The sequence below is a fragment of the Micromesistius poutassou genome (genome assembly GCF_964030765.1).
Source record: "Micromesistius poutassou genome assembly, chromosome: 6".
Taxonomy (NCBI): Eukaryota; Metazoa; Chordata; class Actinopteri; order Gadiformes; family Gadidae; genus Micromesistius; species Micromesistius poutassou.
In genome coordinates, this window is record NC_140276.1 from 4,200,846 (window position 1) to 4,223,481 (window position 22,636).

At 48.0% G+C, this 22,636-nt stretch overlaps 1 protein-coding gene across 1 annotated transcript in view; it reads right to left on the minus strand.

The window, feature by feature from the left end:
• Window positions 1-20,996, minus strand: part of LOC311344757 (netrin receptor unc-5 homolog) — a gene marked incomplete at both ends in the record, with an annotated part of 36,794 nt that extends 15,798 nt beyond the window's left edge. Inside the window, 3 exons of the mRNA XM_084469104.1 lie at window positions 1,010-1,153; window positions 19,330-19,545; window positions 20,951-20,996. Of these exons, the coding sequence (XP_084325230.1) occupies window positions 1,010-1,153; window positions 19,330-19,545; window positions 20,951-20,996 (406 nt within the window). The remainder of the gene's footprint in view (window positions 1-1,009; window positions 1,154-19,329; window positions 19,546-20,950) is intronic.
• Window positions 20,997-22,636: the final 1,640 nt, after the last annotated feature.

Below are 22,636 nucleotides of genomic sequence, written 5' to 3' on the forward strand. Positions count from 1 at the left end.
AACGGGACTGGAGGACACTTAATAAGGCCTAGAAGCCTAGAGCGCTGTAATGGATTTGTTCATGCGTGTACCTCCAGAGTCACAGATGTTCTCTGTTAAGAGTGTGTGTGCGCACAGAGCCGTTGCTAAGCTTTTGGGGGCCCTACGCGTAGATTGTTGGCGGGGCGGGGGGGGAGACTGCGCTGATAAAGGGTGCTCCGCCTCCGATGCCAAATAACAATGGTGGTTTTGGGGGCCCCCCCCCAGGTACTTGGGGCCCTACGCGCTCTGCGTATGGGGAGCGGCGGCGCTGTGTGCGCGTGTGTGTGATTTCATAAATGAAAACACATGCATGTCCTTATCTCACTTCTTACTGACTTTGTTGAGCTCAAACAAGGTTGGATAATGAGTGTGTGTTTTGAAAACGCCTGGCGCTTCTCAAAGACAGCACTGCATAAAGGCCTGTCTGGAATAATGCATATTTATGTTTGAATTAATAGAGGGAGTGGTGGGAAAAAAAAAAAAAGATTTAAAATGGCTTCTTCTAATAAAGATTTCGAGGCAGCAGCAAAGGGTGTCTCTGTGTTCCCAAGACAGATTTACGATGGCTGCGCGGCTATAAATTTCAAACCCGTCTTCATTTCAGTTATTTTCATCATAGGGATCATTGCTGGCTGTACTGTATCTGGTGAAAAATATGCTCATGAATACCCAAATTGACTGCTGCACTTTCTTTTTTTGACTTTGTGTCCAAACCGATGTATTACTCTTTCCCTGTCCTTTTTTTTTCTCTCCCAAGTGACATCTCAGGAGCATGATTTCATAACGCCACCATCTTTATAATAAGCCCTGTGTTATGAATGATATGGCGTCGCTTTCTCTTTTTTAGCCAGCCACCAAGACTTCAACCTCAAAAGTCATGATATCCATCTGCCTCCGCCAATAAACAGATTCATGCTGTAGTAGACAAACACAATGTTCTGTTGTTGTTGCTGATAATTACAGTGTACTGAGTTGAAGCCGCACTTACAGGCGATCCTGATATAGGCTTTCTGGCTCTTCTGGGTTCCCGTGGTACTCCACGCCACGCACTGGCACCAGTACTCATCCAGGCCAAACACCTTCTCCACCTGCTGCCGGGTGATGTCAATCTTCACCTGCATGATGGGAAGGGCTGGACAAAAACAGAGACGAAAAAAGGACGATTAATGTCAAACAGACAGAGAGGAGTTCCCCGTCGGGACACCTAAGTGTTTCAATTCTGTCAATGTGAGGGGAAAAACAAGTGCAATGGACACTTTAAAGGAGGCGGCCGTGATCAAGAAAGAGGGAGCGGGAAATAAGAAGTGGTGTTCTGCACGCTGCGGAATATCAAGCAGGCAGACCATAATCGAATCTAAACAGGGTGCTTGTTAACTCGGGAGAGTGACACGTGGGGCCCCCAAAAGCAGCTTGTCGTAATTTGGGGGCCGGCGAAACAGCAACAGTTTAAAACCATGGTCTCAGGCACAGTCATTTGGTGAGTAAAAAGAAAGCACTAAACACACTTACAAACAAGGGGACTCATCCAGATCCACTTTCCCCCCCACACTGTATATTAATTCCAAGCCAAATGATACTTGCGCGATACAGTGCCACCCGCCACTAAATAGGCATTTTTTTTCCCGAGATGAAAGTGAGGGTCTTTTAAAGAGGACCTTCCACAAAGAAAGATAAAGCAGTTACCCCGGAAGGGAGGAGGAAAGAGTAAAAAACCTTCTTCTGCCTAAACCCAACACAAAGTCGCCGTTTTTCATCCCTAACTCACTGTATAACTGTGTTGTCTCCATTGTTGTTTAAAAGTGCCCACACACAGCATAGCATCTGAGGACGTATAGCACCCCGCTCGGCCCAGAGATTATAGCTTCATATCTGTTTATCGCAACGCTGCGTGGGGATGTTTCCATGGCAGCGGCACACACACACACGCACACACACATGGTGGTAGCTCACACATGGTGGTAACTCACGCGGCGTGCTGCAACCTTTGCACATCGCACACAGGGAGGACAAAATCTTCATTGTAACTTCTAGGCGTGACTCACAAGCTCCACTACTTCACAATGGATTATTCATTGTGAAAGTAGACTACTCTTTTTATTCAACTATAATCTGATAACCCGTTTCTCAATAGGAGAATTGTACCGATTTCATACTTTCAGTTTCCAATTTATCACCAACATACAGTATATATATATATATATATACACACATATATATATAGGGTTAGGGTTAGACACACATAATAAAATAACATAAAAGATATAACATTGGTTGTTGTCAGTTAGTTTGTTATTGTTGAGTAAAGTTAATGCTGAAAACTTGAACTTTGCAGCAGCAGCACCATCCATGTGGGCGTTTTACTTCTTCGGTCACTCCCTTAAACCCTGCTAAATCAAACGGGGAATGAGTATGTCAGATGGATGTCAGACGATCTAACACAGAGCAAAGATCCACATGTCTGCTTATGAACCTAAAGTGCTGTTCAACGTGGAAAACCTACTGACAATATTCTATTACGTGTTTTTTTTGTTTTTTTTGTTTTTTTTTTAAACCTCCCCGCCAACACTTCAAGGCCTCCCATGAATATGCATCTTATATCAACCGCATTTGCCTGAACTTGCCGGCACCAAAGTAAACAGACATACAAAGAAGGACATATGCAGCACAAAATCATTGAGGGATCGTCTGTATCTTTTTTGTTACTATTTGCTCTTGAGGCTCAATGATGTTCCTCTTAAATAATAAGACTTTCAACTGAATGGATGAGGCCATCCATTTTGTTTAATGTGTTTGGAGTCTACCACACTATCATTTCATTTTCATCTTTTGGATCAAGTATGGCAAATTTCGCTGAGAAAATAAACATCTAACACCATTAAAAAAAACGTCTCTTTGCTCATCCCCAGACAGACAGATGCGTCTGCCTATGATACTGATACGGAACTAAAACATCCCCCCACTCCACGTCTACCGGAACATTTGGCCCGACATGTCGAGCCCACGCCCGCTTTAAACACAACATCTATCCGGTTTAAGTACGAAGGATACATACGTGAGAGGCATCTGCCATGCTTAAGAATCAGACCTGATCCCTTGCCTTAATATAATCCTCTTTGACTTCATAGCCGAGCTTAGAGAGCGCTGCTCTGGGCTAGCTTCTGTTAGCTGCGCTGCAGGGCCTTCAGGAGACTGACGTTGACCTCTGTGCATGTGACACAGAGGACACACACACACACACACACCCTGGTAAAAGGTACTACACACACAAACACACACCAGTAAGAGTTACTACACACACACACACACACACACACACACACACACACACACACACACACACCAGTAAGAGTTACTACACATACACACACACACACACACAGGTAAGAGGTACTACACACGCGCACACACACACACACACACACACACATAAAGCACGCACAATCACACACACAGTGTCTTAAGGTCTCAGTGGTGAGTGGCACTTCAGCCGACATTTACTCAAAAGCGTTTGTTGACACTCGCTGTACTCTATCTATACATCCGCCCACACCGCTCAGAGTGGCCCAATCCCCCAAAACGGTGGTTAGGAAACAGGCAGAAGGTATACGTTGTGTTCTATAAACATGACGGATTAATTTAAGCCAAATAGAAGTATTTTTGTGAGTCGCTATTCGAGGCAAGGTGTGTTTATGTCTATGTGGGGCCCGATTCTAGCCGGCAACGGCGATATGGTCGGTCCCGCGGGAAAAGAGTTTGTCAAAGCTGCCAGAGACAGGTGCCGGGGTTTGACAGGGTTTTTTCTCCCCTCATGACAGTTTCCCGAGCACAATGAGTTAGTCGGAATCAGTGACAGTGGTGACATCAGAACTGCGACGCAACAAAATGTAACCAATCGTCTTCGACCCTGAAAACTGAACCCACCAATCACCATCCAGTGGCTCATTAGCATAATATTCAAACATCTCTCTGGCACCTTTAATAAATCAGAGTGGGGGAGGACGCATCCCTCCTGATACACTTTCATAAAAACAATTTTCACAAATGGCTTTCGGAGACAGGCTAATAGCTAACAGCTAATGCAATAACACAAACAGGAACCAATTCTCAGTGAATAGTTCTGGAGCAGAGGCAGCCACGAGCTCCACTCTGAGCATTAATACAACAGTGTGCTGCTGTTAAACATAGGTGAAGTAAAAACACAAATCAAAAAGAAAAAATGCCCAAAAATGGATTTTAAAATAAAAACAATAAACATATTTATTAATGTATTTATTTTAGTTTGCAAATGTTAACTGTAGGGGGAGAAGCCGTGGCAGATTAGCATTCATATAAATGTAAATTATGCGGTGGATTTGATGTGGGAATACTAAACCAAACATTTTGTTACAGCAGGTAAAGGGTTTCCAGGAATAGCAGATTTTTTCGGGGGGGAATGACGATCCACAGAGAGATGTAAAGTATGAACAACAGGAACCAGAGGTGAGAAATACCAAGACATCCAATTTGAAGCCTGGGTAATTGTATTCAGCTTGCTTATCTCTTCCTGTCTCCATAATTACCAGTTTTCTTTGTCAGCAACACAAACCTGTAAACCTGCTTTGAGTGAGTCACTCCACTGTCCAATTTCACTCCAATTAATAAGTGAGACAAAACAATCTCATCACCGTCTCCTTCATGGAGAAAACAGAAGGAGCCAGCGGCTAGCCTGGGGTGCAAAATGCCATCTTTTCTGTTTTCACCCAAAGGGTTAGGAATTTTGGTGTTGTTTGAGTACATATAACATTCCAGCTTTGTTCGGGCACTATGACCTCTGTTCTTACGACCGGTACGTATTGACTCAAATAAAAAGCCACCTCTCACTTCCTTCCTTGACCCATATGACCGCCAAACCAAAATGACTCCTCCAAAGGAAGAGAGAAAAAAAACAGGGCTGATATTGTATGACGGATGGCATTCAGACACAAGCAAATGTACTCACCCATTAAAGCTAAATAGTGAGCCTGCAGTTACTACAGGGTGTTATATAATAATTAAACCATGACATGAATCTCCCCGCAGTTAGTTTGATATACAGTCCGTTTAAGAATCATTGCCCGTCCCCAGGCACTATGAATCCCAGTGAAAAATTTAAACATGTGATTAAATTACTGACACCACTATAAATTCTGAACTTAGTTGTAAGCCCTGTGTTTTTAAATGGAGGAGGAAATAGCAGGTGGGCGGAGGGTCCACGTCCCCGGAGGACCATGACGGCGCAGAAGTTAATAGTGATCAAAGCCTTAATGTATAGGAATATGAATACAATTCAGGAAAATGTGTATGTTCACACACCGAGGGGAATGCTCCTGTGCTTACATACTGTAGGCAAGGCCTCTTCCTCCACATGCGCGCGTGTCTTCACACAAGGACAGACACCTCGACACACACACACACACACACACACACACACACACACACACACACACACACACACACACAAAAGCGTAGAGAAATCTCTCCATCTCACCCACTCAGCCCACGGGTAAGAAGGGAGAAGTCATCGTGAGTGAGTCGAGATCGTCAGCACGGAGGCGTCCCGCGTCAATCACTAGTGTGTGGGTGAGCTGTAGTGAGCTGTAGTGAGCGGGGCGGCGCACACACAGCCCACGGTGAAACAACGGCCGCGGACAGTACCTCGGAGAGAGGGGACGCCACCGGGCGCAGGTGTAGCAAACACACAAACACGTTGCAGCGCATTCGGTGGCAGGGTCCATCTCTCTCCCACGCCCTCCCTCCATCCGTCTGTCTGTCTTCAGTGTCTCCCTCTAACTCTCTTTCTCCAAGTCAGGAAAGGAAAAGCGAGAAACAGAGTCAATATGAGGGAGGGATGGAGAAGGAGGCAAGATGGATGGAGGTGAGTGGGGGGAGATGAATAAATAGTGGAAAACCGGCGCAGTGCCCTTCGGGCGAAAAGGCCCCCTTTGTTGTCAAAGTGTACAGTAGGTTGAATGAAAGTTCTGTGTTTACCGCTTTTCTTTCCTTCCTTGAATGGGGCAGAAGGAGGCCGTCAATCACGTATGCGATTTCAATTTAAACGTGTGAAACGAAACACAAGCGCCGTCTGCACACACACTGAGAGAGCTGGTTGCTCATTGTATTTTGGTTGCGTTTGACTGTGGGTGCGACTCAGGGTGCATGTGTGTGCACAGACAAACACACCTTTACACACAAACACACGATAACAAAGACAAACGCACATTAACTAAGACACACACACACATGTGTGTCTTAGTTAATGTGCGTTTGTCTTTGTTATCGTGTGTTTGTGTGTAAAGGTGTGTTTGTCTGTGCATGTGTCTGTCTTTGATTGTAAGTTTGTGTGTGTGTGTGTGTCTTTCTTATTTGTTTGTTTGTTTGTCCGTGTGTGTGTGTGTGTGTGTTCTTGTGTGTGTTCTTGTGTGTGTGTGTGTGTGTGTGTGTGTCTCTCTTCTTTGTGCATGCGTGTCTCTCTTCTTTGTGCGTGCGTGCGTGTGTGTCTCTCGTCTCTGTGCGTGCGTGCGCGCGCCCGTGCGTACGTGACAGATGAATTTCCTCAAGTGCCAATGGGCTGAACAGCGCCGAGGGCAAACATCATCGGACTCAATCCCGGCGAGTCGATATTGGGCCGGTCTGAGCGTAGGACTCCATTCCTCTCCCCCGCACTCTTGTTTTCGCAGGCGCTGACCTCAATTCCGCCGGGGTCATTTGCTTATCAAAAGGCGGGGACTGTACCGCGCGGCCCCCTTTCTGGAGTGTGTGTGTGTGTTCATTGTGGTCGAGGGGGGAAATTCAATTAGGGCTGCATCCCTGGTGCGCGCGCGTGGCCAGGGATTCATCAGCGGCTACACTGTGATTGTTGGGTGGTGGGAGGGCGGCACAGGCCAATAGAAGAGGAGGTTTTCACACACGCACACACACACACACACACACACACACACACACACACACGTCCGTAGCAAAGACATCACAGACACACAGAGGGTGGGATCTGAGAAGCCACCGTCTGGGAAAGGCTGTGTTGTTCCCTCCCCCCCCCTCGCTCCCCCATTGTACCTGATGACATAAATGTCATTATCGGCAGCCACTGCAAAATGGCCGCCGCTTCCTTTCACCGTAGGTGGGAAGCGACAACAAAGGACTTTCCTGCTAAGCCCCTTTCCGCCCGTCTAGGGCCTAGTGAGGTGAAGCCACCCACTGTGGACTGGTCTTTTTCAGCCCCCAGCCCACAAACACCGCCCCCCCCCCCACCACCACCACCACCAAGGAAGACAACTGTGATAGTGCCTCAGAGCGAAAGTTATTGAAGAGAAAGGAAAAAAGAAAAGAAGCGAAAGATACAAAAAATGAAAAGATATTAATAATGTCGCTGAAGGGGTGAAACAACCAATCTCAGGTAGAGGTGAGAACTCTGGGAGGGCGGGGTGGGGGGGGGGGGGGGGGGGGTTAAGGGCAACGGGCTTGTGACCGCATCAAAGCTTGCCCTCTCGCCAACTTTTCATTACCATGTAGAGTGGGTGCTGCCGGTTGATAGGTGGGCCCCCGCCGCACGTCACAAGCAGACACCCCAATGCGTGGATACTGTCTGAAGGAGGGTGGGTGGGGGGGGGGGTAGATGTGTATGATGCCCCTGACCGGGGACAATGGACCATGTGGCCTTCTGAGTGACGCATTGGCTACATTAACACAGAGAGAGGGAGGGAGAAGGGAGGGAGGGAGGGAGGTGACGGAGGGACAGACAGAAAGAGTAAAAGAGAGCAAGAAAGGAGGAGAGAGCCACAGAGCAACAGCGAGAGAGACTGGTAGTCAGAGAGAGAGAGCGATAGAGACACAGAAAGACGGTGCGGGTGAAGAGGAAAGAAATAACAACAGAGATGATAATTTAGAGGAAGGAAATCAAAGAGGAGCCATGGATAGCCAAACAATAAAAGTGGCGCCCGGAGAAGGAGACGGAGACGGAGGCCCCGCCACGGGGGGGGGCGCGGCTGAGTCAGTAGGACAGTGTTCTGGGTCAAGGCCCTGCCGCCGGTTACGACCGGGCTCGTGAAGTGCCTCCCTTTTGATTGAGCTGTCCATTCGGCACAATGAGTACGAGCGGGGGCCAGGGCCCCTGCCGAAACGCTGCGAACGCCGTTACAGATTATTCATGGCTGACAAACAGGCGCTGGGGTGGCGCACCTAATCAATCTGCCGCTCCACCCGCCCTCCACCCACCCTCGGTCCAATGCCACGCCAAGGAGCCGCAGACGGGGCCGCCAGGGCTTCTTCGCTCCTGAAAAAAACCCAAACACCCGAGCCGCGCTCTGAACCCGAACGCGCAAAACGGTAAAAAAAAAAGAAAGAAAAAAAAGAGAGATTCCTTTTTTTGTTTTTTTTTCATGGACCGATGAAAGTGCATTATGTGTTTTACAGTTTCCCCTTGGGTTCATAGCGCTGTGGGTGTTTGTTTGTCTGTTCCCATAGCAGCCTTTCCAGCGGTCCTTGAGCGAGGCTGGGTGGTGGGCCCCGGCGAGTTCAAACCCATCCACCACCCGGTCGCCACTTATTAAAAAGCGGATTGCGTCATCTTTTATGGCGGCCCAATGTCACAGCGGGGGGGGGGCGGGAGGGGTCGGGGGGGGGGGGGGGTCAAGGGATTAATCTAACAAAAGCAGTGAGCCGCACGCTACGCCAATTTGCTGCCAGCGATGACGAGTAGGGCTCGGGGGCAGATAGAATATCGTTGTCTTTTTACGGTTCTTGTTGTCGTAAATAATCACAATTTACACGTTTTGGCATCTCCCTCTCTCTCTCGGGGGGGCGGGCGGGGGGGGGTGGGGGGGGGGGGGGTGAGATCTTTGCGCGAGGGGAGAACGAGAGCTGGTGTGTTTAGTCGCTCTCGCGCCGCACGCCATCTTGCGCACACCGGATCTCTCGCAAGGATGTGACGCATACAGAAATAATACTCCCATTGTATATTCCGTCGTGCAGGTGTCCTCACACGCGGCGAGACGTGATAATGAATTGATTTACAGACCTCGCCGCCGACACACAGCGGGCGCGTAAACAGACATCAGAGAGGAAGGCGGCGAGCAACAAAATGAGTTTTGCATTTATTTAGAAGACGGGGGGGGAGCCGGGTCACCACTCGCTAATTATCGGACAGGTATTGATCGCATTAAATGAAGATTAATGCAAAGCGCTGGCTTTTCCATTCGCGTCGCCACATAATTAGTTTGCCTAACCTTTCAACATGTACACACAGGGCGGCTTTTTTCCCCCCTCTTCTTTTTTTTTTTAATTTTCTTCACCCGTTGTGATTCATCACGTTGCCCTCATTGTAATTACTCTCCAGACATCCTGAAGGCCCCCCCCCCCCCGAATCCCTCCCCCACAACCCCCGCCCCCAAACACGACGGCATGTGTGGAGAACGTTCCCGGATTACCGCGGCGGCGTTCCCACCTCTTTCCCGGGCGCCTATACTTTCTTTTATCTCCCGTGCACACCTTGTCCGACACTCAAACGAGAACATCATCAGAGGTGACGGCCTTGGGCATGCGGAGCTCGCCTCCATTACGCTCCTGCCGAGCGCATCTGATGCAGCGTTAGCTCCAGATAGACACGATTGTTTCGCTAGCTAGCGAGGGTGTCTCTCCACCCCCACTGTGTGACATGGCCTTGGGCGTCAAAGTAAATAAGGAAAGACTGCCTCAGGTGAGACAGCTTTGCTGCCATAATTGTCGGCGCCTGTTCCCTGCCATCCAAATTGCATTTATTTTATTATTTTCTTTTCCCACCCAATCCCCTCTTTTTTTGCAAGCCCCCGTTGCCATTTTGGGCCAGTGGCCAGTCGCGTTGACTGGATTTGAGGAAGAGTATTCATTTATTTATGGTAATCCAATGAAGGTGTGTGTGTGGGCGAATGTAAATATCCGGCGCAACAACAACAGTGTTAGGTAAACTGCTAGAGGGATCACGGAGGCCTGTGAAATTTTTCTAAAGCCTTCAACAGTTTTGTTGCTGCTCTTTTGGGGCGTTGCAATTGCGATTCGGATCTCGGATCTGCTCCGTGTATTTTTATGACCTATGAAATTAATCACGGGGAAGTAAAGTTAATTTGACATAGTGTTAAAATAAACTTTATAAAGTCTTAAGAGTAAGAGGTAGTTAGAAGATACAAGTATTATTTTCTCATACATTTGATTAATACTAATTCATCTAATTAATAATTAATGTATTAAGGATTATGTCTTTTGTGTTTTTGATGGAGAGAATAAATCATTTTCAAGAAACGCAGGCTTTGTTCCAGCCTCAAAGATCCAGACAGAACAAATTAAAACAATCAAACAACAATCAAATGTGAAAAAAAGGTATTCCTCAATTCCTCAAGTAGAAAAGGGCTCCTTCAGTGGTTACAATGCCTCAATGAGAAAAGCATAGAATTACTTTGGCCTTGTGGTTTGAAATGTGCTGTGGGTGGAAATACTTTTCTTGCTCCATGAAAACATTTCCTCTCCCTCACCTCTCCTAGTTTCAAAGTAGCCAACCCAGAAGATGATAACAAGCACACTGTCCTTTGATCAAACTCTCTCGGCATGTCTCAGTGTTTGTGTCTGAGAGTGTGTGCATGTGTGCGTGTGATGTGTGCATGTGTGTGTTTGAGTTTGTGCTTGTTTGTGTACTTGATTAATGCAGTGTTATGTTTTGACAATTAAATGATGCTGCACGATAAAATATGCTTACAAGAGGCTATACTAATATTTTTGCATGCTGTTATACAATCCACAACCCACTTTTGCTTTGCAGCACAGTAACTCTAAAACAATAACTTGTTTTCTATGCAGCATTTTACAAGACTTAATAGACACAATTTATCTGCTGGTTGGAAAGGAAAAAAAACACCATTGTTACATTAGACCTGACCATGAACGATATCTAGTTAATGATTTATAGTGATGAGCATGCACAAGGATCTTTTTTAACTTGTGTATAAAATGCCTACAATGAATATCTCTTTGGGGCCCAGAGACACAGAGCATTACTGTCAGCAACTCCTGTCAGTAGTTCCCTCTGCCAATCAAAGCCATCTCCCAGGACTACTTAGCTGTCAGACCGTTCACTAGACCTCAAGCTTCCACTATTTTTAAACGAATTTGAGTGGAGCAGGTGTTGATTGACAACAAATCTCTCTCTCTCTGCCCTCCCCCCTCTCCCCCCCCCTCTCTCTCCCCTCTCGTCTCTCTCCCTCTCTCTTTCTTAACTCCTCTTGCATGACATTCGGTGCCATCATTTTGGAGGCTCAGAGAGAGGTGATTTATAAGGTGAACTCACATTACGGCATTGCTGTAGAATTGTAGTGTTTAAATTCCTTGCCGTCCGAAGCAGGAGGGTAGGAAAGGGTAACAGTTTGGGGCTCTTATTTTCTTTCTCCATTTCGGATCTTGTCAGTCTTCAAAGGGAGATGAATTCAGCCTGGGAAAATGTAGTTCTCCCACCCTCAACAGTTTTTTTTTCAAAATGCTATGGTGAAGGCGGAGATGAGATGGCGGGGGGGTGGGGTCCACGTGATTGCAGGCTGCGTAACGAAGGGCAACTCTTTTGTTCCCACAAACGTTTTTGTAGCTGCTGGTTGTCAAAATGATATCAAAAACATATCAAGATTCGCATATACTATGTTATTACTTTTGTTATATGAATGACATATATTCTTTATGCCAACATTATTAGCATTATTAAATTGTCATGAATACATAAACGTTTCGTCTGCTTTGGGTTTCTTCTGCTAACTGTAGGATTTGAATTCAAAATGCTCTCGTGGCCATAAGCCACCCGACGATGGCGTGTTTGGCGCCCTCATTCATCCACTCACTCGCTCACTCACTCGCTCATTATAGACTACTGTGGCTATCCCTCTTAAAGGAATCCTGAGAAGCCCAATATGTAGACGAGCCTGGAACACCATGCCACACATACTCAAAGTATGTCCAAAAAAAATGTAATTATGCTAGGGCTAAAAATACGATGCCTGCATTGAGTTTTATTTTATGATGAGTGGCTAACACACCTTTTCTGTTCTCACACCTAAACTGCATGTCCGTTGAGTTGATGGGCTGTCACAGACATTACAATTAAACAGTTAAATCGTCAAAAATAATAAAATAAAAAATGAATCCTAGAATATAGATTCTTGTATCAAACGTTCAATTGCGATGTTTATCATTTGGAATTGACCATGAATGTTTTGCAGTTGGCCATAAGCCATGTCCAGATATGACTGCATTTCCATACAGCTCTGCATTTGCATTCATTATACGGTCCATTAAATGCTTTACTTCTTACTGCTCTTAATCAAGATAAAGTATGGCTCTTTCTCTTCTGCTCTACTCCTCAACCTTAACCTTAACCTTTACCTTAACAGTCTTGTCTTACCTTGAGGGTTTTTCAGAGAAAGGGTAAAGAAAAACTCTCAGCACAAAAGGCAGCTGAAGGTGTATCTACGGTCGACAGCAGTCAATACTGTCAAACTGTTCAGATACAAGCCGAGTGAGTTATTCATAAGTCACAGCTGTCTTTTACATAAATATGAATTAAATTGACACTTGAGGATATACATGATGAATATAGCCTGACCAGATCGCTCAGAGAACAATCCTCAAAGAGAGCATTCGCTCTTCAACTGACCTGTGAAGAATAGGGAGACAACTCCATTTCCTACATCCTCAACAAAAGCACCAACAATAACGACAAAGACAAAACGGAAATTGTTTCAGAGCTCCACTGATGATACCTATCCATCTCATTTGTTTGAAGATATATATAAAAGAAAACTGTCAGTGTTTCCGTCAATTGGGAGAAAAAAACAACCAAAACTGTCAGACTTTTGTGTACATTTCAACCTTCTGCCGGGAGAGGGCTTGTAGAAAAATGACCAATGTACAATGACTTCAGTGGACCCGGGGAGAGAGCTGGCGGCAGATCTGTTTTGGTGGGAGGACAAAAGGCACCACTGCGTGGGAGGCTGGACCTCGCGTTGTTGTTTGACAAACGGCCATTACCACCTTAACCACTTTTTGTTCCCCTAATTGCAGGTAATTTTAATAATTGTATAACTCCTCGAGAGTCAGGACTGGTGTTCGAAAAAAAATAAATCTACCAGAGGGAATCTAGCGTGGCTCCTCTCGCCTCCAAGAGAAGCTTGTGTGCCTTTGTGTGAATAAGAACATGAATGCGAATACCACAAGTGATGTTTTGATTTCTGACATATTCTCTGTCCCGACTCCCATTGAAGCACATGCAGCGTTCACAAGGACAGCCCGTCGCAGACTTCAATTAAATCCTCTTTAACTCTGTTCTCACTCTTAACGTCGCTCACCGCATTGTTGCAAATGAGCTGTGCAAACGCATGCAGGCACGCATGCATGCGTGCACGCACACACAGACAGGCAATTGATTGCGCTGACCAAACCAGGAACTCTAATGGAACACTTTGGCAGATGTGCCACCGAAACGATTCACCTTGCCATCTGTTTTCGGGCTGCCTCGTCGCCAACCTCTTTCCCCTCTCGACCCGCAATCGGGGACAGGATGAAATACAAGTCCCATCATAGAGAAGCGGCTAATAATGCATTATCAATTAGTCCCTCACCCTCCTCCTCCTGCTATTGATCGATGTTTAGCAGGTGGTACCGGCCCATTTGGTTATCATCCCCCCCCCCCCCACCACACACACACACACACACACACACACACACACACACACACACACACACACACACACACACACACACACACACACACACACACACACTGTTCATCTTTTGTTCAGACCCTGCTTCCTCCTATAATCCTATTGGCTTTTGTGTCAATTGTGCTTGGATTTTTTTTTTTTCAGGTTTGATCTTAGGATCTACCTTGACGACCTGCACAACCATTAGAAGGACTAATCTAAGGACTCACAACCTCCATCTCTAAAGCCTACCACGTCTAGACCCGCATGCATACCTGCATACAAGCATAGAGCCTACATATGAGGATGGAGACCAAGATCAACTGTGACGGAATGGCGTGAGTGCAACATGTGATCCGAATGCAGGCGAAAGCGATAGTATATACACTATATATTTTTATTATTATTAATTAACTACAATACTACCAATAACAACATCAACAACCATACCATTATTAATGAAAAATATCATTATTCAAATATTAGGCCAGAAAAGGTTTAGCAAAGTCAATCGGAAAATAACAGGAGGGGAACCTCATGAGGATGGAGGGAGGCGGGACCAAGAGAAGGAGAGCGCTTATTGGCTCAAGGAAATACCGTGGATAAGCACTGACACATTCAAATAAAAGGTTAGACATAATATGTCTAACCTTTTATTTGAATGTGTCAGTGCTTCCTCGCTAAGCCTGGCTTAGCAGAAAGGAATCAGCCCTTACATCAAAAACTAATTAGGATATCACGTGAAAAGCCCTCCTTTGTGTCGTCAATACAGGATATGCATATATTATACAGATGAAACTTTAAACCTCCCCCACCCCCATCACACAGTACTAGTTATAAATATAAATTAATAGATTTATTTTTTAAATATCACACAATATCACATCGTCATATAAATTCCAACTACAGAATGGGAAGCGGACTTTCTGGTGATAAACCCTGCAGGAGTCACAAGAAGAGCTTTGGGGTCACGGGTAATATATCCCTTTACACATACAGATATTAAATATAATACTAAAGGGCCTCTAAATACCGTTTTTAATATCAAACCAATTTGGCACCCAAGGCTTTATGCAAGCCATCCACCCAGACTACATGGCAGATGCTTACCTCCCCAATCTCTCATACAGATCTCTGCGGCTCTATATTGTTGTGGCATTGTCGACCACCTTTTTAATCAATAAAAACAATATAATCTCGCCCCATCTTTATAAAGCACTTGCAAGGGGCTTTTATTGAAAGGGGAGATCTGGAAATGCATATATTTTCCACCTGAGTGGCTTTTGGTGCAGCGGGGACAATGCAGCGCGGAGATCAAAATTGTTCCCATCAAGGCTGGGGGATGAAATGCAAATACAATCAAATCAGGCCTGCCTATACAACCGTTCTCTCCTCCCCCAAAATGTCAATCTCACCCTCCGCCTCATCATGTGTTCTGATGAGAAATCATAGTGAGGAGCATGGCCTAATCTATGCAAACACACTGTCCGCAGTGATTTGTTGAGATGGGATATGTCTTTATTAGAAGCCAGCCGTGCGTCTTCATTTTCAGCTTCTATAAAAGGGACAATCGGTGGGGGCAGGCGGGCGGGCGAGCGGCTGAAGAGAGAGAGCTGCAGTGTCGTGCCGAGGAAAAGGGGTGAGGAAACTGGAGGGCGGGCGGGGGGGGAGGAAGGGGGGGGGGGGGGGCGGTGAACAAGTGCTAGTACATCTGAAGAAGCCGCAGTCGCACGATTGAGATAAGTTACTGAGGACGGCTAGCAAGCGCCGATAGACTCTCAGGAGCGGGTCGATATTGGACATTGATATGAGGGGAGGAAGGACACACTGCGACACATAGGCTCCCTGTGTGCCGTCGAATGCTCGCTCCCCAGGCTAGGAGTGAGAGCGAGAGAGTGCAGTGGTGCGGGGGGTAGGGGGTAGGGGGTGGAGGTGGGGGTGCAAAAGCTAGCAGACAAAAACAGACAGGTGTCGATAACCTGGGAGGGGGGTTGGGACAGACAGAGGTTGAGAGAGAGAGAGAGCGAGAGAGACAACACTAGAACCCTCTCAGCGAGGCTGCTGGATGTCCTTTTGTCTTGTGTGCACTAAAACAGCTTCAATAAATAGACTTGTCTGATGAATGCCGAGGTCACGTCTGGTCCCTACGGTGATCGACCGCGCAGGGTGTTCCACCGGCCCCTGGTCTTCCAGCAGTGCTTCCCGCTACCTTGGGAAGCGACCTGCATTTCAGACGCGCCTCAATTAATAATTTAAGGGCCCCTTTTACTTTGACGTGCGCCTGTGTTTTGCACGAGAGGATGGAAATGTGGAGCTGGCTTTGCAGTGACAGAGTGGATCAGTCAATCTCAGTGAAGCGAGTGACTCAAATGTCAACTTTGAGTTGAGGCACGTCGAGGCTCGTGAAAGGGCTTTAGAGGTTATTGTTATTGAGTTCTGCACGTCGATACCGGGCAATAAGCAAGCGTGCGTCGTATAGTAGACACGACTGTAAGAGGACTGCGGTAACATCGAGCGATAAACGCTCATTTATTTATGTATTAAGGCAGGTTGCTGGTGGGCACACATAACCAAATGAATAAACAAGGTGTGTATCGCCGCCGTGCCACTCAGTCATCAAGCAGTGCGCCGAACAAAACGGCTTTCCCACAATTTCAATTTGCGTTTGAGTGTTCCATTGCTAATGTTATATCGCTGTGATTGGAAAAGAAAGGAAAAGACAAGATATAATCTGCCGCACTTGAATCTTCATTTACACAACAAAGGCGCGCAGATCCTTGATGCGAATCACAGGGAGCATCGCCAGCCAATGAGGACGGCGGGAGAACTCCCATGAGCCTCTTGACTCGCGTAAGCTGGTCACATGGGTCCATGGTATTTACATCAAGCTTGCGCTTTGAATAAATGCACTTCGCCCGGCTCCGACTACAGAGCCCGGGTGGAATCAGCAAGGCCTTTGCTGATAAGGAATGTGCCTACAGGAAAGTGAGGGTCCATTTCCAAGAGGGTATTTGGAGGAGTGCTGTTCACGGTCTCAAAGTGTAGAAATTGTCAATACATTTTTGTCAACTTGTGATGACTTCTACCTTCTTAGTGGCAGGAGGCTGATATCGGCCCCGGCTTTCGCTGCGTTGAAAGTCCCTGGTTGCTTGGCAACAGTTAAGAGTTTAGAGTCCACTGTGACCGTGACAGGCGGGGTGCCAGGCTAGCTTGACGGGCAGGTTATTTGCATGTCGCGCACGTATGTGACACGCGCAAAGGCCGCTTACGCTCACCACAGATGTGACGACACGCGCCTCAGATACTTTCGTCAAACAGATCAGTCGAAATAGTCCCGGGAAAATGTGGCATCTCCTGCATCGCCATGGTGATGCGGGGTTCGGGGGGGGGGGAGGGGGCAGTGGGGGGGGGGGGGGGGGGGAGATTACAGAGAGTCTGTGAGCCATCGCCCCGGGAAGCGCTGGCATCAAACAGCGGCGGGAGCTTCAGAGATCGACTTGGAAGTCTGTACTTCCAGACATCCACCTGCCCTTCATCATCCCAACACTAGGGTTTGCATCCATTCGTCATCATTCATCATCCTCATCCTCAATCATTACCATCAAGGCGCCATTGTAGGAACGGACTTCTCTGCTATGCCAGGGAGATGAGGACGTAGGTCTGGGTGATGTGGGGTGACGTGGTGGCGATGTGGCGGCGAGCAGGCCACGCCCAGCAGGGCCGCTTCTCGCTTCTCACATGCAGCCCATATCGGGGTCTATCGTCATCAAATTGTGGAGGGGTGGCAGGGAGAGGGGAACACTGTGCGTGTAATGTGATGTTGCAATGAACCGTGGCCTTTATGGGGCACTCCAGGTGCAAGCTATTATTATTGATTCTTTATTGACAAAAAAAAACAGAAAACACATCGCAGCCAATAGCCATGGCAGACTCCGCCGCAACACCATGTTGTTGCTGACTGTCAGACCAATAACCTCTGGCTGTTGTGCTTTGCGAGGCAGATAGATATGAATATTGGCACATCACAAAAACAGATCCCAATAATAAATTCCTTTTATTTTTCAGATTTTTTTTTTAAATCACGCTTGCAAACGTTATGCTGTCAGAGGAAATGTGTGTGTAGGGGAGTGTGTACGTCAGCGCGTGTGGTAGTCACGCATACGTGTGCTTATGTCAACGCCTGTGCATCCACGTCGCGTTCCCCCGCGTTCCCGCTCATCGGAGGAAACTTGTCACTGCGACACCACTTGTTCCCAATCATCTGTCAGGGCCGCGTGAAATGCGGCTTCTGAAGATCTCCCGGCGTCACGGCACATCAGTGTCATGCATGTTTATCTTTGAGGCGCGAGACAGGAAAACAAACAGCTTCCGATGGGATTCGGGAGGTTCTCCGAGATTGAAACCAATGTGCCTATTATGACACTGACAGCTCCAATGGAGAGGGGGAGAGGGACAGTCCGACCGCCTGGAGCAGCCCCCACAATATTGCTAACTCGAGCCCTCCAACCTGCGATACAGGTGCAGGCTATCACAGATTAATATCCCAGACAATCAAAACGAGCTAAACAACGACGTCCTCGGATCGTGAGCAGAATACGTTCTCTTTCTGGTGGGTTTTTTTCGGGTCGCGGCGCAGCTAATCATAACAATAAAATCCTTATGGATTAAGAGTCATTTATTCGTTGTCATTAAGCAGACACTTTTTGATCCGAACCAATAGGGAACAGGAGTTTCAGATTAATGCCGAAGCCAGAGGCTTTTGTGTTGGGAGACAGACGCCCTCACCACCACCATGTGTTGACTACACCGGTGCCTTTGAATTAAGAGTGTTGTAGGTAATATTTAAGAGCTAGTTTTCGAGGGTGATTCGTTAGAAAGGGCAAAGCCATCTGTCGACGATTAGTGTCTGAAATGTGCCGTGGGCTATTTTGAGGTGACTACACCCGTCTCTGCCTGAGCCAATTCTTCCAAGATTTTGGACAAATCCCGGCTCATTTCTGACCAATCAGGGCATCTTTTCCGTGATTTATCTTGCCTGTCAATCACAGGTGTGTGAAATGCAACACTTTTCAATGGCAGAGAAATAAAACAGAGGGAGGGGGAAGAGAGGGACGGGAAGTTTATTTGGTTGTTTCATAATCTGTCTTTTTCCTGCTCTTTCTTTAAGACTCAAATCTTACCTGCAGCAGATTTAAGCTAATTGTTCCACATCACAAAGAGGGAACCGGAGACAAAGACGATTACACAGCTGGAAGGGGAAGGACTTTGTGTCCCCCCCTTTGTGTGTGCTCTTTGAGAGTGAGTGAGTGAGTGAGTGAGGGAGTGAAAGAGTGTGAGAGAGAGAGTGAGCGAAAGAGCAAGAGAGAGAGAGAGAAATTGTGAGTGTGAACGTGTGTGAGTGTTTGCGAGTGCATTTGTGTGTTTGTGTGCGTGCTTGCGTGCGTGAACGTGCGTACCTGTGGCTGGGTCGATGGTGCGTCTTGTGTGTGCGAGCATGCGTGCGCTTGTGTGCGTGCGTGTGTGTACCTGGGGCCGGGTCGATGGGGCGTTTGTGCGTTTGCGCGTGCATGCGCGTGCTTGTGCGTACCTGTGGCCGGGTCGATGGTGCGTTCGATCAGGTGGTCGTCCTGGTGAACCCATTCTCCGTTGCACTTGAAGTAGATCTGCGTGGCGGGGGTGGAGCGGCAGGTCAGCGTCACCGGCTTGTTCTTCACAATGTACTCGTCCTCGGGCTCCACCAGGAAGTGAGGTAGCAGGTCGGTGAAGGCGGCAGGAAGTGTCGACGTGGCGGAGTGCTCGGAACCTGGGGGGGGTCACAGGGAGAGCGAAGGAGTTCAGGAAACTGGAGTAGATGAAGGCTGCGCACTCTTTTCACGTCGAACAAACAACTTTCTGGGTTATTACTTTTGAAACAGAAATGGAGCGATACAGAAACAGGAGCAACACCCGCCCTGACGAGGAATTCTGGTGTTAAAGCCAGTCAGCATCCGTGAAAGAAAGAATCGGTATGAGGGATCATAAATACAGCACAAAGTTATTAAATAAATAGGAGAATGAGAAGAACCAGGTGGAAACCGTGAAAAATAGAGAGAGAGAGAGAGCGAGCAGGGGTCAAAGACGTGAGCGAGAGACAGTGAGAGCAAGTGGAAAGCAACCATTAGAGACGGGAAGAAACTGCCAGCTGTACAGGAAAAAAGGAAAAAGGGAGTGATTGGGTAGAACGAAGGTACAGGGGGGGGGTGGATCCTGTATCAAGAGACAAGTGGGCAGCCGTAGTGGAAGCGACAGAGCTCGCTATTGTGCCGACTGAGATGGTACTAATGGTACAGTGAAGCCCCGTCACCCTTCCTCCCCACCCCTTAACCCCCACATGCCCCCCCTGCTCGCCTCTCTCCCCATCATCACCCTTCCTTCCTTCCGTCCCCTTCCTTCCTTCCCCACATTCTGTGCTCTTAATCACCCGCTCCCCTCAGCATCAGCGGCCTGATGGACCGACCGGCTGCCATAAATCCTGCCCTCGCGGGGACCAGGCCACTCCAGGTTGTGTTATATGACTCTGGAAGCAGGGACCCTAACTCTGAATGCATTAAAACGTGACGGGCCGTGGGTCGTGGGGGCGGGGGATTGGGGTGAGGGGGGGAGGGCTGGGGATGACTGACAGCTAAGACAACCCATCGCCCTCAAATTACCTCCTGCAGTACCTATTTCATTTCCCCGAAGCATACATGACACACAAGAGACTCGAGAAGGAGGCCAGTGGAAGGCGGAGGAGCAGGCGGAGGCGGAGGAGGAGGTGGAGGAGGAGGAGGTGGTGGAGAAGAGAGGAAGGAGGAGAGAGTGAAGGTGCAAACGCATTCCTTGGAGAGGCAGAAATAGAAGCTGTCCTTCAGAGAGGATAATGAGCGGTGATTTAGAGCAAAGTTTCGGGAGACGCCGCGCCGCCAACAAAACAAAACCTGGACAGAGCATGTGCACTTTTCCCGGGCCGCTGCCGTGCACTCTCCTCCCAAACAGATCGGTGCAGTCGGGGGGGGGGGGAAATAAAGACGCTAGACTGTTCAAATTGGAAAAGAACCTCTTTGAGCTGCCCGCCCCTCTGGGGAGACCGGTGAATCCTGAAATAAAACCCATTTAAAAAAGGGAGGAGAAAAAAAAGAGAACAGAGGAGTGTAATATTAATTTACTGCCCTGAATCAAATATGGCTGACATGCTTGGCAGTTACGGCCCATCTCGATCACTCCCTTTGCGGACATGATAGGGCCGGAGTCCACATCCCTCCTAATGAAACTGCGACGCTCTGGCTGACCTTTTCCTCTCTCTCTCTTCCCCTCCCACCCTTCTCCCTCTCCCTCATCCTTCCCTCTCTTTTATCCCTTGCAGCTTACAGAGGCCCGGGTCAGGCATAATATTGGGCTGTGTCATAAACACCAATCTTGGGATAAAGACATTATCCGGCTAGTTCCGCCCCCGCTACATAGCATATTAATGTCTCCCTTTCTTTTTTCCGTGTGATTCCTCTATTCCTGTGTGCTGAGTTGCTGATTTGTAAAGGGGGGGCTGGGGGGGGGGGGGGGGGGGGGGGAGGTGGGGGAGGGGAGGCTGTTCAGGGTACAGTGAATCACACTGCTGTCGCTGTACCCCATTAATGTATCGTGTACGTGTTTAACTCTTAATGAAAACTAAATGTTCTGTGTCCAATGAAGGACATACATCACTTCCTGACACTTTCGCCTTCTCCCCTTAATTTTCTTATTTTTTCACACTTGTATTCACCGAGAGATAAACCCCTCATTTACCCGTTATCTAACACCCCTCCCCCCCCCTCCTCCTCGTCCCCCTTCCCCCCAAAATGTGTAGATCTGTGTGTCCTGAAAGTATGGAGCTGTGTGTGCCTGTGCGTGTGTGCATGAGTGTACGTGCGCATGCATATTCAAAGCGAAGCCAGTGTGCATTATGAACGATGTGCGTAATTGCATCGGCAGAGGACCAAACCTTTGCTTAATAAAAGGAGCGGTGGGTTGTGGGGGGTGGGGGGGGTGGGGGGGGAGGGGGCGGTGTGTTGGAAAGCTAGTCTCCTAATAGACCGGCCTGCAGCTTTGTGACCGTGGTCATTAGTGCGCTAGGCTGACACTCTGTACTCTCCCCTCTGTACGAGAGAGAGAGAGAGAGAGAGAGAGAGAGAGAGAGAGAGAGAGAGAGAGAGAGAGAGAGAGAGAGAGAGAGAGAGAGAGAGAGAGAGAGAGAGAGAGAGAGGCCGGCAACGAAACACGGGCCGGAGCTCACCTCCTACCACTGGGGTTAATCAGCTACCCGGACGCGGGGGGGGCTCAGGTGGAGGGGGAACAGCAGGGCTTACCGGAGTGGACCGTCGCGCATCCCCGGGTAGTGTGAGAGGGAGGGGCGGGGGTGGGGTGGTGGGGGGGGGGGGGGGGGGGGGGGGGGTGAGAGGAAGCTAGGGGTGGGGAGGGGGCGTCACGCCACGAGGAGCGCTTGATGAGGCGCTGGCGTTGTAAAATCCGCTGCTGCCCGCTCATTTGCGAGGGGGTCACATTCAACGCAAGTGCCCAACTTCTGATGATGCTGTTATTTGTGTGTGTGTGTGTGTGTGTGTGTGTGTGTGTGTGTGTGTGTGTGTGTGTGTGTGTGTGTGTGTGTGTGTGTGTGTGTGTTTGAGGGGGGGGGGGGTTGGTCGTTAGCTTTACTACATTCCCTTTCCGGTTAAACAGCATTTTTTGGGGGCAAGTAAACGCTTGCTCGGTGGCTATTCCAGTCACGCATTGGTTTATATCAGAGCTGTAATAGAGGGCTGATGCGTGGTAAATTGGCTGTGTGTGTGTATCACACACACACACACACACACAGTAGTATGAACAAAATGAGACAACTCATACAT